The sequence below is a fragment of the Phaenicophaeus curvirostris genome, chromosome 36 (genome assembly GCF_032191515.1).
Source record: "Phaenicophaeus curvirostris isolate KB17595 chromosome 36, BPBGC_Pcur_1.0, whole genome shotgun sequence".
Taxonomy (NCBI): domain Eukaryota; kingdom Metazoa; phylum Chordata; class Aves; order Cuculiformes; family Cuculidae; genus Phaenicophaeus; species Phaenicophaeus curvirostris.
In genome coordinates this window covers 665,809-693,808 of record NC_091427.1, presented here as the reverse complement: position 1 = coordinate 693,808, position 28,000 = coordinate 665,809, and the positions used below count along the sequence as shown (strand labels likewise).

At 52.8% G+C, this 28,000-nt stretch overlaps 1 protein-coding gene across 1 annotated transcript; it reads left to right on the top strand.

Moving 5' to 3' along the window:
* LOC138732721 (serine/threonine-protein kinase SIK3-like) lies at window positions 1-27,998 on the top strand. Its single transcript, XM_069879377.1, is given in 20 exon segments — window positions 1-97; window positions 1,230-1,293; window positions 5,546-5,707; window positions 9,379-9,503; window positions 9,943-10,066; window positions 11,010-11,128; window positions 11,455-11,565; window positions 11,726-11,869; window positions 12,792-12,872; window positions 12,983-13,092; window positions 13,660-13,804; window positions 14,253-14,408; window positions 14,989-15,059; window positions 18,600-18,743; window positions 22,294-22,444; window positions 23,189-23,314; window positions 23,604-23,689; window positions 24,647-24,756; window positions 25,269-25,617; window positions 25,923-27,998. Coding segments are annotated over 20 exon segments (3,360 nt in total). The 5' UTR covers window positions 1-55; the 3' UTR covers window positions 26,863-27,998.
* Window positions 27,999-28,000: the final 2 nt, after the last annotated feature.

Genomic DNA, 28,000 nt, shown 5'->3' with positions numbered 1-28,000 from the left:
TAAAACACAACTAGATGAGGAGAACCTGAAGAAGATCTTCAGGGAAGTTCAGATCATGAAGATGCTTTGCCACCCCCATATCATCAGGTTGTACCAGGTAAGAGCACCCTGCAGTGGCTCCTCCATCCCTCTGCGCTGCGTGGCAGTGCTTCTTCTAGGGTTATTCCTCTGTTTCTCCTAGGTGAAACACTGGGAAGGTCCTTTATCTTTTCAAGGTCTCCAAGTACTTTGATTAGCAGGGCAGGAGGGGGAAAGTGTGGCTGATCCTTCTCTTTTCTGGAAGATGACGCTTCCGCTGTGGGCTGGCCTCTTGCCATTTGTTTATGGCTATTGTGTGCTGTGCAGTTTCCCAGTTGGAACCGGGTGCAGGCTTTCCTTCTCAGTTTAAGGGAGAGAGTAAGTGTGATCCGCCAGCAGGCCTGGAGGCGTGCGGCTCCCCGGCTCTCATCCACCTGCCCAGCTGCCCTATGGCCCTAAGGACTTGCTGGTCTGTTCCGTGCTTTCCTAGAAGAGGATCAATACCGGCAGTAGACACTCTATAGAAGCTGCTTTTCCCTAAAACCAGACCCTGTCCATTCATCCCAGCCTGCTTCTCCCCGTCCCTGACAACTAGAAGCAATTGTTTGGATTCCAAGGAGTTAAACCTGAACAGAAGCGGCAGAGGTTAATATTTAGCCAAGGCTGAGATGCGTAAGCAGGCACTGCAGAACTGTGGTGTTCTTAAAGTTCTCAGGGAATGCTTCTTTACAAGCTGACTCCTTATACTTTATTTTTGAGCCAAAAACCTGTTTGTACAACCTGTTTTATTCTATCTAAAGCTTTTGTTGTGATGCTGAGGAGGTGACACTTGTAGCTCGGCTTTGCTAGGGTGAGAAAAGAGAACCAACTGTGGAGCGTGTTTCATCTGGGTACTTTCAGTGGCATTTATTTTTAGATAAAAACTACTAAAGCCTGGTGTTGGGAATTCAGAGCCTTTCACAGCTTTTCGTCAGGAATCCAAGCTTAAAAATCCTGTTTTCCCTGAGCTTATAAAGCTTAAAAGGTGTAAGTGAAAAAGGAGAAAAGGGCCTATAATGATAATAGTCAGAAATTTGGTCTGGAATCAGAATCCCCTTGAGGATGATAAAAGCAGTTCCGGGTGTTGGAGAAGGAATAAAATTTCAGTGAGCTGCGTTTCTTTTCACACCCAGCAGCCTCCTTATCTGTCCCTTCTCTGTCCTTGTGCCCAGGTTATGGAGGCGGAGAGGATGATTCATCTGGTGACAGAGTATGCCAGTGGAGGGGAAATATTTGGTAAGTACAGTTCTTGCATTCTTTAATCAGGTAATGCACTTGGGCAGTGCCAATAAACTGAAAATAGCTGCTACCCGCTCCAGTTTCACTGAGAGGTGCCCTTCAGCCAGAGAGCTTTCCATTGACAAGAGGGGTAAAGAAATAAAGGACCCCATCCTGGTGGAAAAATGATTCCCATAACCTCCGCGTCTTCTTTGGGTTCCATTGGCAGGTGGTGCTGGTGCTCTTTTGTGCTGCCTTTGGGTTTAAAGAGGTTGGGAAGACTCATCTAGTTGGATTTTGAAGTGGTGCTGGATACATTGCCTTTCCATCGATCAACTGTAGTGGAAGTGTTGGTGTTCGTCAGCAGCCTTCCACGAGGGTGTCCAGTGCCCAGCCCTTCCACAGGAGTGTTGTGGGGATTTCCTGCAGGAATAGCTGTCACAGCACCTGTTCCTGGGCACTGGGGGATCCTTGGTGTTCAGTGAACTCCTGCTGCGTCCAGCAAGTTTCCTTTGATGCTTTACAAAGACTTTCAAAGGCTTAAACTGTAACTGTTCCATAGGCAGTGATACAGGATAGAGTTTTTAGCTGAAAGAATGTGAGTTTCTCTGTACGGCTGTGGTTCAAGCCACCTGATAAGGGCTGGACACTTGCCTTTCCAGTCGCTTGGTCCGAGCTCTGCAGGTTCCTCTGGGTTAGCACTGAGCGGGCCATCCCAGTGAGATTATCTGAATTTGCAGTAAATAGCTGGGAGCTCCAAGCTGTACCCTAAGTGTCCTTGATTCAGCTCTTACTGGAAACACTCAGATAGTTCCCCCAGACCGGGTAGGAGCCTCGCTTTGCTGTGGGCTTCGGCAGCAAAATGTAAATTGTTATTTCTGTCCCTGTACGTCTTTTGCCTGTGGTTGGGTCACTGGTTTGACGTTACGAACAAATGAATGTCTCACCTTAAACACAGGGTGCTCTTTGTTCCAGGTCCCTCCAGTGTCCTGTTTTTGAGGTCAAACAGTCTAAAAGTCTGTTTTGATTTCAGCTGCTTACCATGAATACCGTAAATGCTCCGCAGCCCTCACGGACAAGAACACGGGTGCTTGGTTTGTTAACAAACATTCTCAGAAGTAACAAAATCGTCATCTGGTTAATGCAGTTACTGACTCTGCCCCATCTCCCCGTACCCTGCCGCTTGTCCTGAGCTGGAGGCATGTGCTGAGCAACACGGTACCAGGCTCTGGAAGGTCAGGCTGTCTTTGAGATCACACGGTCACTTAAAGGGGCTCCAGGGAAGCTGGGGAGGGGCTCTTCATCAGGGAGTGCAGGGGTAGGATGAGAGGAATGGTTTGAAACTGAAAGAGGGGAGATTGAGATGAGATCTTAGGCAGAAATGTTTTGCTGGGAGGGTGGGGCAGCCCTGGCCCAGGTTGCCCAGAGCAGGGGTGGCTGCCCCATCCCTGGAGGGGTTCAAGGCCAGGCTGGATGGGGCTTGGAGCAATTGAATCGAGTGGGAGGTGTCCCTTCATAGGGAGATGGAACTGGCTGGGCTTTGAGGTCCCTTCTGACTCAAACCATTCCATGAGTCTATGACTGTGCTGGAAATCTGAGTTAGTCCCTCAGACGGAGATGGGACATTTAAGCAGCATTTGCTTTCTGGACAGAAACCAGCTTAAAAGCAGAGGTGACAAGTGTGATCTTGTGCATCAGCCCTGTCTCTCGACCAGCCAATACTTTCTCTTTGATGCAGGAATTTACTGTGTTAACAGAGAGAGCAGCATCAGGTGCTTTGTGTGCGTACGGAGAACAGGGACTGATGTTTTTAAGGACTGGGAATTGAAACCATGGATTCCTCCCTCTCTGGAAGGCCAGCATCGTGCACCTCTTAAGCTCTGACATGTGCACAGCGAGTCTGTGCTCGTGGGCTCGGTGCAATCGGGCCCAGCGTGCTGGCTCCCAGCTGGGCGTTTGGGTCAGCGCTGTGACCTCTGTCGCAGGATCGGTCTGTGCAGATGAAACTCGCAATGGTTCATTTTGGCGCACAGTTGCCCTCGGTGGTATGCGAAGTATTCTGTAGCTTCATTGTTCCTGCCCTTCCTCTGGAGCTTGTGCAGAAATGTCAGCGATCTCTGAGCGCTGCATCTACGTGCGGGGACCAGCCTCCACTGCCAGTTCTCTAGGAAAAGTGGAATTTCACGCCTAACCTACAGAGATATTTTTCCAGCCTGAGCAGGATGGGGCAGCGGAGCTTCCTGCACAAGCGGGCATCTGGCAGGACAGTGAAGTGTGTGGGACCCAACAGGACATGTCACTGCCGGGGGCCAGGGGAACCCAGTTTGGATACAGATAGACGTGGAAGGGCCTGGTAGAGACACCCTGCTGCAGCAGCTGGGTTTGGTTTCTTGCCTGCAGGAGACTCTCTTAATAGAAACACTTGCAAACATCATAGCATCATAGAATGGTTTGGGCTGTAAGGGACCTCGAAGTCCATCCAGTTCCAATGCTGTGAGGTCCCCACCTGGCCCCAGGTTGCCCTGAGCAGTGGTGGCTGCTGCATCCCTGGAGATGTTTAGGTCCAGGTTGGATGGGGTTTGGAGCCCCTGATCCAGTTGGAGGTGTCCTTCCCCTGGATTTCCTTCCCCAGCCCTGGTTCAGGTTGCTCCTGGAGTTGGTGTATCCGATGAATAAAACCTAACTGACAAGGTCTGTAGAAAACAACCTCGCTCTTGGCCAGCGCAAGTGGTCGACCATCGAGAAGCCGGTGTCTGCACAGTCGGGAGCCAGCAGAACTGCTTTGATGGATCTCGGTAATTAGTATTTACTACTAGTCAATTATGTCACAGGTATTTTAATTAATGAGTGAATGGGAAAAACACAAACCACCTGGTGAGAACCCTTCAGAAGTGATTTATTCTGATTATTTCCAGCACCAGGTATCTCTGCCGAGCCCTGGGGTTTTATGGAGCGTAGGGAGTGGGATGAACTGCTTCGGCCTGGCTTTAAATATATACTTCTCCTGGCAGGGTTTTGTTGCTGGTGCCTCACAGGCTGGGGGGTGCTGCTTCTCCTCCTTTCCCTGCCATTCCTACTGCCCGGCTCTGGCCTGTCCATCCCCGAGGAGTGGCTGCCCTAGGCCTGGTGCTTCCAGGTTTTAAGTGGGTGGATTTATGCTGGGATGCTGCTGCCCGCCTGCCTTTGGGATCTCTCAGAGGGACTTTTCCTGTTTGTGTGTGTGGTTATGGCTTCTGGGGGAAGCCTTGCTGGTACCTTTGAGTGAGAGGATGGATTTCCAACAACCTTCCAGAGCACTCAGGTTTCCACAGGAGAGGTTGGCTCTGTTTTTATCACGAAACGCATTGGTGAATGTTGTGTGTGTTTGCCCCAGACCCATAACGGGGACGCAGGGACCTGTTCTGAGCATCAGGAGCCCCTGGTTGTGCATTGAAGGGTGTGTGGTGACCCTTCTGTTGCGTTGCAGAAGTAAAACCATTCCTGAAGCCATGCTTTCATACGGAGTTGCAGAATTTCCAGGGGGAACTTGTGTGCTTGGGGCTGGCTTGCAGCCTGGCTGAGCCTTGCAGAGCACCCCGTGTCCAGCAAGGCGAGGAGCACGTGGGTTGGAGCTGCTGAGCCTCCTGCAGCAGAGCTGGCCGGTGCTGCGGAGCGTGGCGGAGTGTCGCTCCCATCCGCTCACGAGTGGCTCGCTCTTGGGAGAGGGGTGTAGGTAGTGGTCAGTGCTTCCTGCAGCTGGCAGGGATTTTGCTGGAACGCTGGTGGTGAGGAGCTGCCTGTCTCTAGCCAGGACTGCACCGTTTTGGTGCGTTCTCTTTGGTGCGGCTTGTCAGAGCACAGACAGATTTCCCGTGAAAAACCAGAGGGAAGGAGGATGATGTGTGGCCACAAACCTGTCCCTCGCTGGTCAGGTGCTGGGATGCAAGGTGTTGGACTGAAGGAGAAGGTTGAAGGTGTTTTATTTCTGTTTTGACGTAGAAAAAGATTTAAAACCTTTATGCTTTTCACAAACCAGTTGTGACTTTCCTGCTGACCCCATCAGCATCCTCTAAATCAAGGAGCGTTGGTCGTGTTTAGAGCCTTCCTCTCGGAGCAGCTCTGGTGAGGTAGCAGTGCCAGTGTCTCTTTCTGAGTACCTTCAGCTGTGATCCTGTCCGGTGCTGGACCCTGGAAAATATCCTGTGCTCCATCTCCATCCTCTGCGAGTGTGTGAGAATCCTCTGTCCAGCTCACGCTGTAACCACTTTGTCCTTCTCTTCATCCCTCACAGATCACTTGGTGGCCCACGGCCGCGTGGCGGAGAAGGAAGCCCGGAGAAAATTCAAGCAAATAGTGGCTGCCGTCAACTTCTGTCACTGTCGGAATATCGTCCACAGAGATCTGAAGGCAGAAAACCTCCTTCTAGATGCCAACCTCAACATCAAAATAGCAGGTGAGCTTGGGGCAGCGGCGTGGGAGGAAGGCAGCTGCGCTCAGGAGTTCATAAATGTAGGCATTGGCTGCTTCCAGGTATTCAGAACCAAGGAAGCGCAGTGCAGCTAAAGGAAGCTTCGGATTTCTGTGTGGCCCGCTGCCCAGAGCTGGAACTGCCAGGTTGTAGCTGGGAGATTTCTATCTCCCTTCGAATAGCACGTAATAAAAGGAGAATTAAAAAAGAGCAGGTTTGGCTCCACAGGCCGATATGCGGATCGAGATACCACAGCGTTCCGATGCATTGGGTGATGGGCCAGGCTGGTATGAAAAACTGACCTTGTTTTGAGTCCCGCTGCTGGTTGAGGACGTCTCCGAAGCAGGTCAGGCTGGGTGAGAGAGTGGAAAAACGAGGCTGAAGACGTTTATGGCAGAGCAGCAAAGGGGAAGCAGCACTTGGAATCATTTCCCTGCACTGTCTGCTCTGGATATTTTATTCCCTGCAAGGAGAGCAGCTGAAGTTACTGAATTAAAGGTCCTTGGAGTCCGTTCCAGTGCTTTGCTGGGCAGCAGGTATTTTTGTGAATAACTGCCCTTCCAAGCTTGCACCCCAGGCAGTTCCTGGCCTGACCTAACAGAGCCTGGCGTGTCTGTGATCCTCTCGCACACAGGATTGCGCCCTGGCTGTGGAGCACTCCCATGTACTGACTATAGGCTTGACTTTATTTAGCTTTGTGGGATTATGTAGCAAGCGATTGGAACAAGAGGATTTAACACTGCCCTGGTCATCTCATTTCATGGGCTTTGGAATTGGAAGAGCTCATCCTTAACGTTTAATTCTTATGTATAGCAGAGCATTTCTGGAAAGCACTTTGCCCCTGCTCTTAATCGACTTCCCTGGAGAGCTTGTCGGCTTTCACAAGGGTTTGAGACTTGATTTAAAGAGAAAAGTGCTTAAGGCTACAAAAGTTCTCAGTCTGGGAGCAGTTTCAATGCTGGGAGTTGGGGATGCTCTTCCAGCTTGGTGGCATCTTGGAGAGTGGGAACAGTCTGGTCCTGTTACTGTTCTCTTTAAGGCCATCCACAGGTGTCAGATCAGAGCTTAACATTTGATTTGGGGTAAAATGGTAAGTAAATGCTTAGGCGTCTCTCATCCTCACTTTGTGAGGATGGAATGGGGAAAGAATATAGGAAAGGGCTCCAGGAAAGCTGAGGAGGGGGCTCTTGATCAGTGAGTGCAGGGATAGGATGAGGGGAACAGTTTTAAGATGGAAGAGGGGAGGTTGAGATGAGATCTTAGCAGAAATGTTTTCCTGTGAGGGTGGGGAGGCCCTGGCCCAGGCTGCCCAGAGCAGGGGTGGCTGCCCCATCCCTGGAGGGGTTCAAGGCCAGGTTGGAGGGGGCTTGGAGCAACCTGATCCCATGCCAGGGGGTGGAACTGGATGGGTTTTGTGGTCGCTTCCAATGCAACCCATTCTGTGGTTCTGTGAGTAGAAAGGAACAAACCTGAAACTTCTCTGGGTGCTCAATGGGACAAACCATGTCCTCCGAGTGTGCTGACCTGCTCTCGCTGCTCTGGGAGCAGGCGCTGAGCAGGAGAGGCGTCACCATGGAATTACAAGTGGACCTGCTCCTGGAGTGGCTGGCCAGAGGTCCTTGCAAGCAGCACTCTCTAGTATTTGCTTTGTGCAGGATGATGATTTGAGGCCACCTTGTGTTTGTGGGGTGAAATCCGACCTGTTTGTGTGTATGGGGGTGCTTGGCAAATAAAAAGAAAGATCGAGCCACTTTGAAACTCAGCCAGGTAGGAACTGGAATGCAGCTGGGTTTCCTACAGCAGCGAGCGTGCTGACAAGCTCTATGGATGTCTGAAAATCATGGAATTTTTATCTCAGGGCGCTGGAAACTCTTTTCCTTCCAGAGCTCGGCTCCCAGAACAGCTCAGGAGATGGTTCCCACCCTGGGGGTGGTGTTTGGCTTGGCAGGAAGGTGGAGCAGTGATTTGAAAAGCTGCCTGGAAAAGCTGATTTCTCGTATAGGATTTTCCAAGTGTTTTGTCCCTATAGCTCATCAATCACAGCTTGACACTGATTCTTCCATTGTTTCAAGAGAAAGAAGCAGCGATAGCAGCTGATCTCTTTCACTCCCAGAACAAATACTGCAGCGATGCACAGGGTCAGCAGAAGCTTTGTTGCTGGACCCGTTAGCAGAGTCCGTCTCAAACCTTTATAATCATGTGTTTAAGATATGTCTTCCATCGGCTGAACGCCTAGGGGGTCGTCTGGGACATCTGGTCATGTTTTTTATGCCAGGCAGCAGCATGGATAGTCCTCATGACCTCCGTGCGTGCCACACAGGTGGGTTCTAGAAGCCGTTCCCACCCTTTGAGACAGAGCCACCTGGCCCCAGCTCCGAGATGAGCAGTGTGACTCACCTGGCAAGTGCATGGTAGAGCAGCAGCTCTCCATGAGGAGAAGCTTTTCATCCTGAAATCCAGGACGGCCCATGGGGTGACTGCAGGAGCTCCAGGACCTGCTAGCTGAACATTGACGTGCTCACAGCATCTCTGCCCTCCTCACCCATTTCTCCAAGAGGAGACTCCACAGAGCTGTGCGCACTGCCCACTCCACCATCAAGAGAAGCTGCAAACCCGTGGGTGAATTCCACCCCGATGTGAGAGAGGGGCAGAGTTTCAAAGCAAGCCAGGCGCCAGCAACTCCTCTGGGAAGCAGAGAAGGTTGCGGGAAGCAGCTGTGGTGTGTCTGTTTGGTGACGGCCACCAGCTGGCACGAGGCGGCTCTGTCCTGGCTGCAGGATCCACTGCCGCTCGCTCTGATCGGCGTGATGCGGTTTGTGGGTCAGAGCGGCAGCTCAGGGAACAGCTCCTTCCTCTGTCCTGTGCAGGGAGAGAGCCACCGCTTGGAAAATATGTTTGGTAACCAAAGCGCTGCAAAGCCCACTCGAGTACGTACAAGGATAAGTAAAAGGAACCAAACCAGAGCAATTTGCCCAAAATACATGAAGTACCAAAATTACAGCACATTCTTGCACAGTCAGAGTGCGTTTACATCTAAATTTGACTACAAACGCTTTGTTGTTAGGAGATGGAAAGGCGTTCAGTGCTGTAGTTTGTATCGCATGCTCTGGTAGCCGTAACTTAAGCACTTGTTCCACATTCTGCTCTAAATGGGAGCCAGAACAGCTCCAAAGCTGGCAGAGGCGGCAGAGACAACTGTGCAGCTGGGTACTGTTTCCCTGGAATCATCCTCTGAAGGCCGACTGCTCCTGTGTTTTGGAAATTCAGATGACTTCATTTCCAACAGTAACAACCGAGCGGGTGTTTGACTGCCATGTTTTGATTCTGTGACGCTTTAAAGTTCATCCTCTGTCCCTGTGCCCTGGTTTGGGGCTGGATATGAGCAGCACTGTCTGTACTCAAGCTATTTCCACGGGAACATGCAGTGCTTGGTGTTCCTCACGAGTGTAAACCATGCCCACACTGAGGGTTTAGTCCCTGGAGTGGGAAGAAGAAAAGTCTGGCTGTGTCCTCCTGGAGCTGAGTGCCCAGGGGTGCGCCAGCTATGCTGTGTGAGGTCTGCTGAGTTCCTTGGAAACAGGAGAGGGGAATCACCATGTGTTCAGGACCATTGGAGCGGTTCGTGTTCCTCTAACCAGTTCTCTTTGTTCTTTCAGATTTTGGGTTCAGTAACATCTTCACGCCTGGGCAGCTGCTTAAAACCTGGTGTGGGAGCCCTCCCTATGCTGCTCCAGAGCTCTTTGAAGGAAAAGAGTATGATGGGCCAAAGGTTGACATCTGGGTATGCGATGTACTCCTTTCTCTCTTACTTTCATCTCATTTTTGCTCTGTTTGTTGGGCTTTGCCTCCCGGGTGCTCAGTACGTGATACAGCAAAACATATTTGTCAAAAAGATACTGATACAGTTTTATTCTGGCTGCTCTGTCGCACATTTCCTTCACTAGGAGCACGGTGCTATTGTAATTAGTTCCCCAAAATACAATTCATTCCATTGCATCCCTGGAGGTGTTCAAGGACAGGATGGATGGGGCTTTGAGCCCCCTGGTCCAGTGGGTGGTATCCCTGCCTAGGGCAGGGAGTGGAACTGGGTGGGCTTTCCAGCCCATTCCATGATTCTATGATGATTGTTTTATTCTATGTATCCAACATTTACTGCGATTAACCGCGGCCTCCTGGTCTCTCCTCTCCTGCTGCTTTCACGGCTGCTGTTGGGGATGCAGAGCCTCGGCGTGGTGCTGTACGTGCTGGTCTGCGGTGCCCTGCCCTTCGACGGGAGCACGCTGCAGAACCTGCGGGCCAGGGTGCTCAGCGGCAAATTCCGCATTCCGTTCTTCATGTCCACAGGTAAGAGGTGCATGTGCTGCAACATCTCTGTGCACAGGTCCTTCAGAGCACTGGAATTATAGCATTCCAGTTGATTTTGATGCCAGGGAAGCGGTATGCTGGCAAGCTTATCCGCTGCATGGTGATTTGTAACATGAAGCTAAAATGAGCTCTGAATCTAAGACTTAGAAGCCAACATACTTGTATTTAAACCCTCAGCTTTCATGCATAGAACTACGCAAACTATAGGAAAATGTTAGCAAATATTTACTCTTAAATGTTAGGAAATCCAGAAGCTAAAAATGGAACAGTGATTTAGAAACACACAGGCTTCTGCTGTACCTGTTCTAGACAAGAAGCCCTTCACAGCATTACAGCACAGGAATGTCCAGCCACAGCCCCATCAGAGATGAACGTCTGTGTCCAGTGTCTGCAGAAATGCTTCTGTTATGAATATTCTATCTGAAAAGTGGGGTTAAAATCTCTGATCAACTCAGCTTTGCTCAAGAATGAGTTGTGTGTCTTGCTTGCCTGCTCTCAGATTAAGGAATCATTTTGCATGGTTTTATGGAGTTTCTTGGCTGAAAGCATCGTTGCTTGGCACCTTATTCAGGGAAGAGGTTCTCTTCCTACGGAAAACACTTATTACAACGCGTGTTGCTTTTAAAGCAAGTGTGGATCCCACTACACAGGAAGGAAAGCCTCATCAGTCCGCCACGGTTACAGCACACACATAATACGATGGAGGAGTCCCTCACAGTGAATTATTGCTGAGTGGAGAATGTCCACTTTGATGAACGTGATGCTTTTCCCTTCAGCCTCCAGAAGCTGGTTGTGTCCTGAGCCAGAGCTGGCAAGGCAGGGAGGGACACGATGACGGCTTTTGCCCTTGTGATGTGAGGCTGCCTCCAGCAGAAGCCGTGTCCCTCCTGATGTAATACCCAGCCCCTCTCTTCCCTTTCAGAATGTGAACACCTGATCCGCCACATGCTGGTCCTGGACCCCAGCAAGCGGCTCTCCATGGAGCAGATCTGCAAGCACAAGTGGATGAAGGTCGGGGAGGCAGACGCCGAGTTCGACAGGGTGAGAGGCAGGAGCAAGCTGGTGTGCGAGTGGGGCTCTGCTGGGCTGCAAACAGTCTCTGTACTTCTGTAGTGTTCGTTTCAGCTGCCGTGTTCATTTCAGCTGTTTGAGAACTCTCATTCTGAGTGCTGGCGAGCAGCCTTTCTGCTTTCTGTGTCTCCTGGGCTTGCTTTCTGGTCACCCCTCACCTGCATATCCTTCCCCTTGGCGCTGAGTCCTAAGGCACCACACTTTGAACTGTGTGCCATCAGCATTCAGAGCTCGCAGTCTGCGCCTGGTGCTTTGGTGGGGAGCGCCTGCCCTGAAGTCTGTCTCTGCCCCCCCAGCTGATAGCAGAGTGCCAGCACCTGAAGACAGAAAGGCAGATGGAGCCGCTGAACGAGGACGTGCTGCTGGCGATGGCGGACATGGGCCTGGACAAGGAGCGCACGATCCAGGTAAGACCATGCAGCTCCCAGTTGTGTTCTGCCCGTTCCCCCAGAAGAACAAATGGCTGTGTTTGTTGCCCATCACCTCTGGAGGCTGAGCAGCCTCAGTACAGCATGGAGAGTTACGGCTTGACCAAAACAACTGACCGCTTCCCTTTTCCTCTTTCAGTCGCTAAGAGCCGATGCTTACGATCACTACAGTGCAATCTACAGCCTGCTCTGCGACCGCCTGAAGAGACACAAGAATCTGCGTATCGCATCGTCTCCAAGTATACCACGCACCATGACCTTCCCCACCTTGGCCAACATCCAGGTAGGTCCTGCTCGCACAGTCTGCTTCCAGCCCTGGAAGGGCAGCCAGCCCTGCACTTGCTAAATTTGCTTGTGGGTGTCTTTATCCTGGCAGAAGCATCAAAACATCCCTCATCCGAGAAGAGAAGGCTGCGGGGAGACCTTAGAGCAGCCTTTCAGTACCGAAAGGGGCTCCAGGAAAGCTGGGGAGGGGCTCTGGATCAGGGAGGGCAGGAGTAGGATGAGAGGGAACAGTTTGAAGCTGCAAGAAGGGAGATTGAGGTGAGGTCTTAGGAAGAAATGTTTTATTGTGAGTGTGGGGAGACCTTGGCCCAGGCTGGCCAGAGCAGTGGTGGCTGCTCCATCCCTAGAAGTGTCCAAGGCCAGTTTGGATGGGGCTTGGAGCCCCTGATCCAGTGGGAGGTGTCCCTCCCCATGGCAGGAGTGGAACTGGATGGGTTTTGAGGTCCCTTCCAGCCCTAACCATTCCATGATTCTGTGATTTAGGATGCCATAATCCCAAGGTTAGAAACAGTTTCTTCACTGGCTGAGGGTTTAGCTGATGCCCTTTGAGCCAAGTTTTGTGTTCGGTTAGTGACAGGGGAGGAGGCGATGGAAGTTGAGAGTTGGAGTCTGCAGGCCAGGACTGCTCTGTGATACTTCTTTCTCACCTTGTGCTGCTATACAAGAAATTAATATTTGCTTTAAGAGAGGCCAGGTTGTAAAGGAAGCACAAGAGATGCTGACCCTGCTTTAGCAGGAGCAAGGAGGGGAATGAGGCAGCCTCTAGGGAATAAAGAATAAACAGGTCTGCTGTTTTCTGGGTAGCCTCCCTCTTCCCAGGTGGTTAGATCTGTGTGCTGGTGCTAGTCCAGCACTGTTTGTAAAGGGGTTGTAAGAGATGCTACAGCTTCATGACTTCCAATCTCATTCTCTCTGCTCAGCTGACAGAACAGACGGGCAATACCATGAGCATCAACGTGCCGCAAGTCCAGCTTATCAACCCTGAAAACCAAATCGTTGAGGTAACGTACTCCACTTGATGACCCTGCAAGTTCTTTACCTGGGCCTGCAGTGAAGCATTTTGATCCTTGCATTATATTTCAACTTCTCCAATGTTTTTTTTTCTACCCAGACTGATGGAACAATGAACTTGGACAGTGATGAAGGGGAAGAGCCATCACCGGAAGCTCTGGTCCGTTACCTTTCGATGCGAAGGCATACAGTTGGAGTGGCTGACCCACGGTTAGTGTTGGACTTAACTCCCTGAGGGAGGGTTTAAGGAATTGTAGATTCACTCCTAGCACCACACGAGTTTGGCTCTCCTGAGATGTCACAGGTTTATCCATGTCCTGTGTGGATTTGTTTTCCTGCTCCAGCTCTGAGTGGCCTGGAGTTATTTTTGCGAACTTGATTTTCCCAGACAAAGAAAGACATCCAGAGCATCTCCATTCTTTTAAACGTCCTGGTCCCGTTGCACAACCTGGTTAATATTTCAGCTGAGGATGGGATTCTTTCCTTCTCCTGTATAAGGTCTCTGTTAGCTATACTGGTGTTAACTGGTGCACAAGCCAGTTCTCACCTGAGCAGCACCACTGTTATGTCCCACCTCAAGTTCTTTGTGGTACAGGTGGTTTAGGTTAATGCAAAGAGTGAAATTGGGCAAATCTCAGCTTGGAGGGGGAAAAAAAGGACAAATTAAAACCACGCAGTGCCTGTGACCATTTTCCAGAGCTGAAAGGGAAGCTGGGCCAGTGCGCAGTTCTCTTTGCATCACTGCTAACTCACCTCTCTCTAAATGTGATTGCGCAGCACGGAAGTCATGGATGATCTGCAGAAGCTCCTGCCTGGTTTCCCCCGTGTCACTCCTCAGGCTCCGTTCCTGCAGGTGACCCCGAATGTGAACTTCATGCAGAATGTGCTGCCTCGGCAGCCCACGGGGCAGCTGGAGTACAAGGTACTGAGCGACACAGCGCTCCCTGCCGCGGTCTGTGCCTCACCGGTGTGCAGGGGGGCGTCTGTGTCATGTTTGCTCTCTGTTTTCCAATCTATAAGCTTCAAGGTTTACCCTCTTTAGGTATGATTCTAGTTGGTTACTTTAAAAGCTGAATAATGACAGAATGCTGCAATTTGAAATGAATTCCTGGGCTGGGGAGAAGCAGGACTGTGCTGCCTGGCTTTGGAGCTGACAATTGTGGCCTGCTGAGTGCAGGGAAGAGGGATGTTAAATGCTTCTTTTCCCCTGATGCTGCCTCTCTCTGCCCCGCTTCAGCTCAGAGATGTCAGTGATATTCCTTCATCTCTCCTAAGCCCAGAAGCCACATCTTCTGGGTTTGTGACTGGGGAGCTCAGGTGCCGGAAGGCTCTGGCGCGGGGTTGATAACGGCGCTGTCTGTGCTTCCCAGGAGCAGTCCCTGCTGCAGCCGCCCACCCTTCAGCTCCTGAACGGCACGGGCCCTCTGGGGCGCAGAGCTTCCGACGGCGGAGCCAACATCCAGCTTCACGCGCAGCAGCTGCTGAAACGTCCGCGGGGCCCGTCTCCGCTCGTCACTATGACGCCAGTAAGTGGCTGAAGGGAAGAGGGAATTGGTGGCGTGGTTATAAATATCTTCTCCTGCAGGCAGAGGGGGCTGCCTCCAGGTCGTAGAAGATGGAGCTAGAGGCTTGGTCTGTGGTGCTCTGGAAGCACTGTGGGGATTGTTGCCTGCTTGCTTCTAAAGGTTCCTTGCTCTGGAGTGGCGAGGTGCTTTGGTCCCATGTGGGAGAGCAGCTGTGCTCTCCTGTAGCCAGCAGCAGAGATGGCTTTTTCTCTCTGGATTAGCAAAGTGTTTAGGAGCTGGTTTTAAGGGTCGCTTTTCTCCTTTGCTGATCAAACAGAGAAAACTAAACTGTCCATCTTGAGTATTGGTCGTGTTCTTTCCTCCTTGATGCACCCATGTCAGTGAGTTCTGGCAGCACCAAAAGAAGCAGCAGCCTTGTGCAGCTGTATTTGGGGAAGGAATGTTGGAAGGCGCCCTTGGTGCTGCAGAGGAGCTGGCAAATGTCCTCGTGGAAGCCGGTTTGGGAAGGTCAGGTGTCCGCTGTGCGGATGGGGCTGTGCTTGCTGCCTTCGGGAACTTATGGCTTCTCTCCTCTCCACAGGCTGTTCCTGCCGTCACCCCTGTGGATGAGGAGAGCTCCGATGGAGAGCCAGACCAGGAAGCTGTGCAGAGGTAACCCCTAGTCTGTTAACGTTTGCCCTTATCACCCTTTAAGAGTGTTCTGCAGCTGAATTAAAACACGGGCAACCTCGTCACAGGTAGCAGTGTTGAGTACAGCAAAGGCTCAACACTTCCTTTGTTTTTGTGGGTGTTGATTACCATTGGCAATGGCTCCTCTGACACTGCTGGGTGCTTGCAGAGCTCGATTTCCCCTGCAGTGGTTCACTCTTTGAGCAGTAGGTTCTCCAGAAACTCTGAGACCGCTAAATTCCTTTGCTTAGTGTGCACCAGCATGCGATCCACACTAACCTGCCAAATGAGTGCTGAGGGATCCTCCCCTCCCTGCTGGGTCGTGGAGACAGGAGGATCTCATCTGTGGCCTTGGGTGTCGACGCAGCTTTTGTATCAAGACGTGCAGTAAACATCCAACTCTGATGCCTTAAACAAAGTGAGCTTGCTGGAAATCCGGGTACCTCTAGCTTCTAATGTACTCTAGCAGTAGGCTGAAAAGATTCTGCTCCAATAAGGGGAATCATTAGGTGTCGGGCTGGAAACCTCTGTTCCCTTTGTCTGCTCCACACATAGTGGGAAGCGGGTGGAATATGCTTTTACTTCCTCAGTCCGTGAACACACTAACCAAGTCCTTGCTAACATCTTCTTAGTAGCTTTTGCGTAGTTTCTGCTCTGCTAACCAGCTGGTGCTCTCCGTGTGGTGGGTGCAGTTATGGAGTTGCTCCTCCTTCCTACCTCCAACTTGGAAAGCTTTCCGGACTCCCCCCAGCCTGTACAGGCCACCGCCTCGAGCCAGGTAGTGATTCCGCAGGGGCTGTGCTCAGGAGAAAGATTCCAGCTGGGGGTTGGATGCAGGCAGAGAAACCCTGGGGTGGGTGGAGGTGGCACTCCAGAGCTTTGCCTGCTCCTCTCCTGTCAGTGCTCCAGAGCGGAGGGGGGATTTGGCCGGTGGGTGACAAATTGTGCAGAGTGTGCGCTGAGACCCCTTTTGCCTTCCTGAGCTTAGAAGAAAGGCAAAGCTGGTACACTTGAAAACTCGCTTCCAGCTCTGCCTTAGTGTCCACCTAGCCCTTCAGCAGAGCACGCCTCATGTTTTCTGCGCAGCCTTACTCTCCAGTTCTTCACCACCCTTGTCTTTGTGCTCTTTCGCCCAGTATTTCCCAGCTTCCCGAGCTGCTGTTCATCCACTGAGCCACAGTATGGGGATGGTACCTGCTCGTGACCTGCCTCAGCTGCAAGGCAGTGCCATGAGAGAAATGAGGTTGAGTTGTAGAACTGAGCAGACAAAGCACCTGCATCTCCAGGCTCTGGGGGCTGTTTGGCCCCTCTTAAGCTGCTGTGCCCTACCTGAGCAGGGCTCAGGAACTGACTCCCTACGCAGATGAGCTGCCTAGAGAGCTATTGGAATTGTAATGTAAGGCCCGTGATGTCCTCTGATGGCACCTCACGTGGTAGGGTAGAGAGTCTGGCTGTGCAAACTGGATAAATCCGATTCCTGGCCTGGATGTCTTACCTGGGCGGATTTGCACCTCTCCTATTCAAAACTCTAAGCTTTCAGTTGAGTCGAAGTTAAAACATTCGCTCATCTAGAAGCCTTCTGAATCCCCATGCAGTATTCTGTAGGTTGCAAGCCACCAGAATGTTCAGATCCCACTGAAAGGCAAATCTCCTTGGACCCGTAAGTTGCTCTGCGGCTCTGTACGGCGCTGCCCTTGGTCCTCTCGTACCTGATGTTCTTCTTCCACCAGGTGGCCCAGAAAAAGCCCCAGCCAGGCTGTGAGTTAACTCGCTCTCCACCCCCTTATGTCGCAACATGCCAGCAGCCATCAGAGAAGGGTAAATAGCGTTAGCATCAGGGACAGATGCAAATATTTAGCTTCTCAGGACACCACTCTGGACACCCTGTATGCAGCCACCAGGGAGCAATTTTTGCCCTCCTTAATCTGACCTTGAAACGAGAGCAGAGTCTTTGCTCTGCTCCAGGGAACGGTCACATCGCTGAGCTTTGGGAAACTTTCTTCCAGCCAAAGTGCTGTTACAGCTCGGGATCAGATTGTTCCCTGGAGGTCTGAAATAAAACGATCTTAGCAAACCACAGCTGTAAAGCTCTTTGGGAAACTTTCCCTGCCTGCATCAAACGATTCTTAAACAGCTAGTGGCACAGCCTTTGGCAAGTTACCACTACGCTAAGCACTCTCCATTCTGTTAACTTGCTGTCTTCTGCTTAAGTGGCTTCGGGAGCTGGCAAGGAGAGACTGGGCTTGGAGAAGGCAACGACTTTATTGCTTGCTGCTCTTCTCTGCTTCCCCAGCTGCAGTCGCAGGGAGCCTTAGCAGGGAACAGAGCGAGGGTGAGAAATCCCTGTTAGTATCCCCAGTGTCTCTGGCCAAGTGATCTTTGTCACCGTTACCACAGCTGCTCCCTTGCTGCTGGTTCACGAGAGTTGAGTTCATGAGGAGGCGTTCATCCTGCCTGGCCTTCAGTGGGCAATGTGCTGCCTCCCCTGCTTGCCACAAGCCCGGGTGTCCTGGGTAGGCGCCCCGTTTGCTCTGTCTTCTGGCCCCGTGCCCCGGCTGCTCTGAGCATCGCTGCAGTGTTCGGGACAGCAGCTGCCAGATCCACACGGCCCTTCGGCACATCCCTGCCAGGCCCGCGCTCTCCCCTCATCTTAGACGGTTTGGAAAAGAGCTGAGGTCTCTTAATTCCAATGCAGAGGGGCTTTAATTGAAGCTGCTGCCCCAGGCTCTGCAGTTAGCGGCAGCCCAGCCTTGGTGCTGGTGGCTCTGTGCCCAGAGGAAGGGACCCTGCTTGCTTTCCCGTGCAGGATTTTCCCTGCAGATCCATTTCCCTCTTCCCAGAGAGCGGAGCAGGGACTGGATGGCGCCCTCAGACCGGCTGGCCAGCAGCCCTTCCTCAGCCCAACGCCCTTCCCCACGCTCGGCAGCAGCTGTAGGCTCTGTGCACCCTGCCCTTGCTGCTTCAAGCCGGCCGCTGCTGGCGGCCTGGCCACGGTGGGTCTGAAGTGCAAAGGCCGCCCCACAAGGGTGCAGCCAAGTGGCAGCTCTGCTCCACGCCCGGGCTGCGGCCAGCTCTTGCTCAGATTATTCGTGCCTCGTCTCTTGGCTCCGTGCAGGCAGTGGGGTTCCCCGTGGCTCGGCCCGAGGAGAGGGAGCCAGACCTGCTGTAGCGGGGTGAATCCACGTGGAGGGCAGGCATTCCCCTGGGTATTCCCAAAGGGATATACCAGCGTTCCCCTCAAGGCGAAACGTGCCTTTTCTGCTGGGACGAGCCCACGGCTGCTCTCTCCTGCTGAGGCTGGCGGCAGCGCACAGGCAGCTGAACCCACACTTGTCCCCTAAGCACTGAAGAGCCAGTGATGTGAGTGTCATGGGCGACGTGTCCATGGTTTGCTTCTCCCCCATCAGGTCTGAGCACTGCAGCAGGCCTTCTTCCTCCCTGTTTACTCTGGGTTATCTAACGCTCCCTGGTTTTGGGGTACTCCCGTCAGTCTCTTATAAAATGTGCTCCTGCTTGTTGCAGATCCTTGGCAAATAGGTGAAAAAGGCACACTCTGGCAATGACCAACCCTACAGCTGAAATCCCTCCCGACTTGCAGAGGCAGCTAGGACAGCAGTCCTTCCGACCCCGGGCATGGGCTCCACACCTGGTACCCGATCAGCACCGGTGAGTAACGGCACCGGCCCTTCGGGCAGCTTTGCGCCACGAATCCTGCTCCCACGTCGTCTGGAATGGAGCGCTGAGGACATCCCGCTTGGCAGGGAGGGGTGAGAAGGAGGAACAGGGACAAAGAGCTGGTCTGCAGAGCAGAGGGTGTCCAGCCACGCTGGGGAACCTGGAGTTGTGTGCCGGCACGGGCTCTGTGCCTGCGGATGGAAGCAGCACCGGGGCAGGAATCAACAGGCTCTTCCCCTGCAGCCCTGTTTGTGTGGCTGGAGGGGATCTGCCAGTGTGGCTGCTCTCACTGAAGGGCTGGGGATAAGCTGTACATCCTAGAGGAAGATTTCCTCTGTGGTAACAGTAGGTGTCCAGCTAGGAACAGATAGCAGGCTTTCCGCAGAACGCTTTTGAGGCAGATGCCAGCAAAAGACTGCACCGAGTCATCTGTGCCAGGCTGAAAACCCTCACTGTTCCGCACCAGAGTTGTGTGTTTTGACTGCAAAGTCTCTTTGCAAAGCTCCTCCAGAGTCATTTCATTTCTGATACGAACCCCTGATGGGAATGACGTGGGGAAAGGGAGCTGGACTGTGAAGGGAAAAATCGCAGTGTCTGGGAAAGAGGGGACCTCTGCAGATTGGGTCGAAACACACTCAAAATGGGGGTCACTCCTGGTGGAGAGAGGTGTTGATGTGACATGGAGTCCTTGGCACAGCAGCAAACCGGAGACGCTAATGCCACAGAGGAAGCTTAAAAACCAGCGCTCTGAGACTGCAAACCAGCTGCAATCTGCAGTTTGCTGCCTGTTGGTCTCGACTGCGTGGAAAACAGTTGTCGACCAGGCTAGGCCGGTGCTTGTGTTCGGTCTTTCAAGCCAGCTCACACTGGGAAGCTTGACAAAGTGCTTTTTATGGCAGCCAGATCCCTGCTGAGCTGAGCACTGATGTAATCAGCAGGGACAGGTGAACTCTGAGCAGACCGAGACAGCGCTAGTGCCACGCTGGAACTCCGGAAAGCCGAGATAAGCACCTCTGTACCCTGGAGTTACTCCTTTGGAGACACTCGGGGGGTGGGAGGAGCAGGAGGGGAAAGATTTCTAGGGTCACAGGAAAGCTTGATAGGATGAGAAGTGCAGCTTGCAAAACACCCAGAATGTGCTGTGTCCTGCTTTAAGGATTGCTTCAAACCGTACAGGTAAGCTGGGTCACTCAAACGCAGCAGGAATTGATTCTTTATAAGGCTGTTAAAACACACTTACCCTGTAAATATGCTGGTGTCACCGCTGCCTCTTGGCTCCCGAGTCCTGAGGCTGTTTTGTTGCATCACGAACAGGGTGGTATCTGCTCATTCCACCCTCAGTGTTGTAACACGCTGTGAGCCTGCCTCGTGTTTCGCCTGCAGAATCACAGAAAGTTTACCTGGCCATGGCCTAAACAGATTGTCCTGAGTTGTGTCCAAGACAAAACGGGACAGAAACCGTTAGCAGTCTTATGTCATCGTGTGAACAGATCTCAGTCACTGAATGGCAGCTGGGTTTTATTTTAGCACGTAATGTATTTTGAGCCATCTTAAGAATCATAGAATCCTGGAATTGTTAAGGTTGGAAAAGGTGAAACTCATCCAGTCCAACTGTCAGCCCAACCCCACCGTGTCTGCTCAACTGTGTCCCCAGGTGCCACAGCCACATGGTTTTTGAGCCCCTCCGGGGGTGAAGGCTCCACCACTGCCCTGGGCAGCCTCAGCCAGGGCTTCATCACTCTTTTGTTAAAGAAACTGTTCCTAATATCCACTCTGAACCTCCCTTGGCACAATGTGAGGCCATCTCCTCTCAGCCTGTTGCTTGTCATTTGGGAGAAGAGCCCAGCACCCACCTCACCACAACCTCCTTTCAGATGAGCTGCAGAGAGCAAGGAGGTCTCCCCTCAGCCTCCTCTTCTCCAGGCTGAACAGCCCCAGAACCCTCAGCTGATCCCAGAATCCCTGGGCTCCAGACCCTTCCCCAGCTCTGTTTCTCTTCTTATTTAGCACTGAGTTTTGGTCGTGATCACTTGATATCTGAGAGCAGAATGGTACAGAAAGTACAGCAGAAAATACAGCAATGGTACAGGGCACTGCAGCTGTTCTGCTAGGGCTGAATGGGTTAGAGACACGGTTTAGTGGTGGAGTTGGCACTGTAAAGCTTGTGGTTGTGCTTGGTAATCTTAGAGGTCATTTCCAACCCAAACAACTCTCTGATTCTGTGATTCTGTTTTCCATCAATACAACAGGAGATGGAAAGGATCAGAGTAATGGAAGGGATGGCATCAAAAGGCAGGGGCAGGGCTTTGTCCTTGGAAGAAAGCCGTGTGTAATCCATAGGAACTGCAGTACCTCTGGCTATGGCAGGGCAGGTGCCAGGAGCTGAACGTGGTGTGCTGGAGATGGTCCAGCATCAGTCACCTCCTGATAAGGAGGAGTCTCCCCAGGAGAAATAGCTTACTTCTTGGAAGAGGCTTCAGTGGAGCCCTGTTCCGAGTGGCCCCATGGTGGGATCCTGCTGGGTGGAGTGCCAGGATGGCAGAGGGTCTGTAAAGACCGGGTCTCCATGACCTACTGACAGACAAAGAAGCCTGCACTGGGTTTTATAGATCGTATTTGCACAGAAACCATTTGGGCAGACAGATAAACCCAATTCGATTTGTGTAAGGCGCGATTTGACACGTGTGTGCACAGATATGTTTGTTAGCGATAATCCAGGTTGCACAGAATGGCAGGGCAGGGGCTCAGTGCTTGGCTTTGATAATGGGGAGCCCCAACTTGGCGAGAAAACAGCTCTAGGAAAATAATCTGGCTCCCTCTGATGGTGGAGAAGCAGCCTTGTGAAAGGAGAGTGCCTTGGGCACGGCTGCCTCGATACTGGCTGTGTCTGTTTTGCAAGCATACCTGTCCTGATTGCCTAGTGCCAAGTGTCCAGGCAACTGGGAGACTCTAGATGTGCACAGACAGCGTGGTTAGTGTGTTAGAAAGATTTCCCTGCTGTGCAGAGGTCCCTGCTCTCTGTTTTTAACTCAGTGCATCCCCAAGCACAATGCCAGCCCCTTTCTCCGAGGCTGCGCCACACGCCAGGCTCCATTCTCCGTGTGCCCCTCCTGTTTTCCGCAGGAATCAGGTGTAGCCAGGGGCCCTGGGGAGCTGGAAGGCTCAGGAAGTGGCCATTGAAGAGGTTAATTTAAATTTTTAAACTGCTGAATGGTTTCTGTTCACCTTTTCAGTCTGCAAGACATATGAATTTGTACAGATGGACAATGAGTCACTGCCCCTCTGGGGTCTGGTTTGTGGCTGAGTCGTCTCCATCCTTAAAGCACGTTGATCTGCCCAGGCACTGAGGGTGCCGGCTCATCCCGTGTCCTTTTCACAGAGACAGTAGCACCTTGTTTCTTGCTCTAAACCATGATTTATTCTGGGTGAGCAGGCAGGTAGGACTTGATGTGGCTGATGTAAATGAAATATCTCTGTCTGAAGGACTTTCAGAAGCTTCGTTTCTCACTGGCATCGCTAACCCGCTTCCCTCTGTGTTCAGTTCTATTTACAAGGACTCCAATACTCTGCACCTCCCCACCGAAGGCTTCTCCCCGGTTCGGCGCTTCTCTGACGGTGCTGCCAGCATCCAGGCTTTCAAAGCCCACCTGGAGAAGATGGGCAATAACAGCAGCATCAAACAGCTTCAGCAGGTAACGGAGAGGGGTGGGGGTCTCAAAAGAGCCTCCGTGAGGGCTTTCTACTCTCTTAGCCTTCCTCCTTCCTGAAGTGAAAGGTGAAATCTTACTGCTAATGGCTGAGGACGTGCAGTGCCTTCTCCAAGGAGCTGGTCCCCTCTGTGTCTGCTGAGTGCCCTCCAAATGTGCTGCTCACCTGCGGGCTGGGAGCCTTGGGGGCTTCCCCTCACTTTATCCGGAGAGCAAACCCCATTCCGAGCCCACACGTGGGCTGTTCTGCCTGCCCTTGTGGCTCTAATCCAGCGCTTCTGGAGCTGCTGCTCTCCCACATCTGTGGCAGCAAAGTTCTGGGGCTGTTCCAGTTTGTGCTGGGAAGAGGACAGGCAGTTCCTACCGGCGGAGGCTGGAGTGCACTGTGGGCTATTCCCTACGCAGCCGGCGCATGACTTGGGTCAGATCTGGGCCCAGGACAAGACTTTTACCTTGCAACATGGTTGAAACACGAGATGCTCTTTTCCCCTTGAAGTTACCGTCCCTAGAGCTTTGTGCTTGTGTTTTTAAGGGAACGCGATGGTGCCACCGTGGTGTCGCATGCATCCATTCCTTTTCCGTTGTCTAAGGCTTGAGCTAGTTGTCAAATTAAATGGGTTAGGCTTTCTTTACTCGCTTTTTCAGTCTGGTGGGCTTCAGAGAGTGCTTTTTTGCACAGTATGGGTTGCACAAACAGGTCACTTAGAGAGTGTGCTGGCTTTGTTACAGGAGTGTGAACAGCTGCAGAAGATGTATGGTGGGCATATGGACGAGTGGACGCTGGAGAAGACGCAGCAGCAGCACATGCTGTACCAGCAGGAGCAGCACCACCAGATTCTTCATCAGCAGATCCAGGTACTGGGGCCCGAGCCAGACCTCCTGAAGGCTCAGCTGTGTTTTCCTGCATTGCTGCGGATACAACTGCTGAGCGGGTCCTGGGGGGACCGGGGAGGGCGGATTGCTCAGCTTGCTGGAATGAGAAGCCAGCCTGAAGGAATCGAGTAGTGATGTTTGCACAGCTGCTGTGAAAGCCAGAGCTGCAGAATCTGGACGTGTCCTGCTTCACCCATCAGCATTGCTAAATTTGCTAGTTATTATTGACTATTGATTGCAAACCCTTCTTGTTTTCTGGTGCCTGGTTCAGGACTGCATCCGGCCGCCCCAGCCTTCTCCACCCTTGCAGGCTCCATGTGAAAACCAGCCAGCTCTGCTCACTCACCAGCTTCAGAGGTAAAGAAACGGCTTTAGTAACGCTTTGGGGAATGGGTTTTACTCTCGCTCAAGCCCAGTGATGAGGACAATCCAGGGCCCCATTGGAAGTGTGTGAAGTTAGAGCGGCAGAGCCAGTTCCCAGGTGACTGTGCCTGGTCCTGTTGGCTGGATTCTGTCTGAAGGACTTTCAGAAGCAGAGAAACGTGATTCAAAGGCACAAACCCACTTTGGACAGACGAGTGATGGTTCTGCCTCATAACTGGCCTGAACGCATATTACCTTCTGTTGCCAGTTTCTTTCACGTTTTTCACTCAAAGCTGCTGCTGGACATCTCACACCTTCCCAGGCTTCTGCTTAGGGAACCGTCTCTGCCTTCAGCCTCCTGACTTGGGTGAGGCCCTGGCCCAGGTTGCCCAGAGCAGTGGTGGCTGCCCCATCCCTGGAGGGGTTCAAGGCCAGGCTGGATGGGGCTTGGAGCCCCTGATCCAGTGGGAGGTGTCCCTGCCCACGGCAGGGGTGGGACTGGATGGGCTGTGAGGTCCCTTCTGACCTAAGTGACTCCACAATTCTATGAGTTGTAGACGGGGCTGAACTATAGCAAAGGAGATCAGAAGGTTTCTTACAGTCCACGGTGAGTCAGGAGGCAACTGCGGTGTCCTTGTCCCTGGGTTTACGTTGTAGCCACTGGGCTATGTTCACTCTGGCAAGTTATGTGGCTCCAAAGAAAGGCCAAGCTGTAAAGAGCTTGGGATCCCAAACAAGGGAGGGGAGACTTCATCCCTCTCTACAACTACCTGAAAGGAGGATGGACTCGATGATCTTAAAAGGTCTTTTCCAACCAAAACCACTCTGTGATTCTGTGAAGGGCTTTGTGGTGTTTATTTAAAGCAAGAGCAACACAGCATTTGGCATCAGTTGAAAAGGTGTCTTAGTGAGGAGCAGGCATGGTGACAAGGTGCTTGTTTCGCTGTGCAGGTTACGGATCCAGCCATCCAGCCCACCCCCAAACCACCCTAACAACCACCTCTTCAGGCAGCCGAACAGCAGCCCGCCCCCGGTGAGCAGCAGCGTGCTCCAGACCCACGGTAAGCGATGAACCTTCTGCTCCACTGGGCTGGGACCACTTGGCACAACTGTACGATCCCACCAACCTCCAGGAAAACAGCGCGTGGGTATGGTGGGACCTGCGGTTCCCCGCCGTGGCCTCGTCCTTGCGTGGTTTGCTGATGGTGCAAAAGATTCTCCATCTGGCAGCAAGAGCTGGTGTTACCGAGAGCGTGCGAGGAGCTGCCAGCTGGAATGTGCTGTCGGGTTTCTTGTCATGAGATCCTTACTTATCGCTCCCGGGGGTGGGGAGGAAGGGCTGATGTTCTTGGGTTTATGCAAATCACTGTCAACTCCGCTTTGTTTCTCTTTCTGTGCATGGGGCTCGAGGTGCGACCTTTGCACGCTGGGCGCAGTGTGATGGAGCGGTTGGGAGCGGCGCTTCTCTTGCTTACTGGTGCTCCCAGTATGGCCCGCTATCTCGCGGGGCAGATGGCGCTTCCAAGCCTTGCTACAGGCCAGCACGGCTACTGAGGGTCTTTGTTCCTTGGAGGTGCTGCTTCCCAGTCCCAGTTCCAAGGGATGCCATCCCACAGCACAATCTTCCCGCAGTCTGGTAACTGTTCCCTGTCCCCCGCCATGGGGCTGACGTGCCTGGGCCTGCAGCAGCAGTCGCAGCCTCAGCAGGTCACTATTCAAGTGCAGGAGCCCAGCGATATGGTCAGCAACAACCTCCTGCAAGGTTCCGGGCAGGGAATGTCCTCCCACGCGCGGGGAATGCCCATCAGCCCCAGTGCCAACCAGATCCAGATGCGGCACCGTGCGAACCTGATGGCCTCTCTCACCTACGGCCACCGGCAGCTGTCCAAGCAGCTCAGTGCCGACAGTGCCGAGTCGCACAGGTAAGGCCGCTGGTTGTCTCCACACCGCTTCCCCGAGCCAGGAGCCGGGAGAAAGAGCTGGGGGGGCCATATCTCAGGGTGACGCATGGTTTCCTTGCCGTGCTGCCCTTGTTTTGGGGAGTGAGCTGTCTCCTTGTCTCTGAGTGTTGGTTCCTGAGACTCTGAGAAGCTGCTGTATCGCGTGCCACAGGGAGCACCTTCTGCCCAGGAGCAGCTCTGTCTGCCTCCTGACTGGAGAAGGCAGCCTGGCACGCTGAGCTGGAGTTGTTGCAGTACAATCACTCGTTCTTTTCCGTTCTTTGCAGCCTGAATGTGAACAGGTTTCCCCCCACCAGCTACGACCAGGTGCACTTACACCCCCACCTCTTCCCAGAGCAGCCGCGCGTCTCCCCCAGCAACTACAGCCCGTCAGGAGGAGTTGGCTTTCCTCCAGCTCAGCAAGCTCTGAAAGTCCCCCAGCTTGAGCAGTATCCCAGTTTCCCTCAAAATGCACATCAGCAACAGCAGCACGACACCGCATCGGCACTACAGCAAGCACTGTTGTCCCCAACGCCTCCCGCCTACAGCCGACACCAGCAGGTACCGCACATCCTCCAGGGACGGCTTTCCCCCTGGCACTCGCTCACGGGGCACACGGACACGCGGCTGCCCCAGGCAGAATTTGCACAGCTCATCAAACGGCGGCAGCAACAGCAGCAGCAAGAATTCCAAGAGTTGTTCAGGCGTATGAGTCAAGGGGATGCTGGGAACATGGGCGCCAGCGTGGGACAGAACCTCTCGGAGCGCCAGTCGTTGTCATTGCCTTATCAGAGTGCTGACACCTACCACCCGCAGAACAGCCCCCAGCATTTCTTAAAAATCAGGGCGCAGGAGTGTATCCAGCAGGTACCGGCGCCGCACCGATACGTACACCAGCCGGCCCTGTTCCATTCGGAGAGCATGGAGGAGGACTGCGCCTGCGAGGGGGCCAGGGACAGCTTTCCAGACAGGAAGAGTTCAAACACATTGACCAAAGGTTGCCACGAGACCCCTCTGCTTGTCAACGCAGGAGGGCACGGGGACCCGGAATCTTTGCTAGGAACTGCTAATCACGCGCAGGAGCTGGGGACGCATCAGTACAGACATCAGCCCGCTGCTGCGTTCAGTAGGAATAAGGTGCCCAGCAGAGGTAAGGCTCGTGTGGAACCAAACGCTCTTCCGTGCATGCCGTGTGCCTCCCTGCCGGAGGACGCCAGGTCTTCGTGACATGCTTTGCATAGCACGGGATTACCTGGATTCTTGTTGGCTTTTGTGGCCTTAAGTAAATTGCAGGCAGAGTCTGTCTAATAAACAGTGTTAAATAAGAAGGGAACCCAACCGGCTGCCTCTCCTTGGAATGTGACCTGCTTCTGCAGGCAGGTACAGGCCAGATCCCAGGGTGCTGCTGCCTTTTCAGGGATGCTTCGTGCTGGTGATGGATTTATTCCTGGTGGTGATGTTCTCCATCCCATGTAAACCACAGGCTGGAAGCAGTGAAGTCACCAGGGTACCCCTGACTGCAGCTGTGTTTCCTTCTCTTCCAAAGACCTTCGAGTCCAGGCTTTGCTAATGTTTCCATAGACATGGAAGAGTGGTCATAAATGTGGCTAAGGCCACCTCACAGCCTCTCCTCCAGCATGTTGGGAAGCAGCGGCAGGACTAGCCCTGCCTGAACTCAAAAGGGTTGATTCCAAAGAAAGCAAGTTTAGACTGGCTGTTAGCACTGGGAGACCTTTCCTGCTGGTTGGAAGCGGCTGCGCCTTTGCTCCTGGGTGGCTGTGTTGGCAGTGGAACGCTGTAAGAGAAATTCCTGCTGGAGCTGTAATTATAGCTTCTCTGTATGGAAAACACCATCCCAGCCCCTTGCTAAGAGGGCTTTGAAGAGAGGCTTTCCAGGCTGAGCCAGGCGGATCAGTATTCACTGTGGCACTGAGTTGTGCTGGTCTGAAGCCACCAGCTTGCCCTTGGCACAGGGAACCCTATTGCAGAGGAGCAGTGGCCCAGGCACAGGGGGCCCGGCTTTGTTTGGGGACACAGCACGGGTTTGTTGGGAAAGTTCTGGGTTGGAACAGGCTGGCTGAGAGGGCAGAGCGGGCACGCCAAGCCCCGGGCCCCCAGAGCGCGGCCAGGGGCAGGGACACGGCATGGCTGCTCTGGAGTTGTCCTTAATTTTAGGAGACTGGTGTGTTTTCCTCCTGGACCTTGGTTTCCCAGATGGAACTGGATGGGCTTCAAGGTCCCTTCCAACCCAACCTATTCCATGATTCCCTGTGGTGCTGGAAGTAGGAGGGAGAAGAATTGCTCTGGGTTAAGTGGAGATGGGAAGTTGTGGAGGGTCATTCTGTACTGAATCAGGAATTTGCAT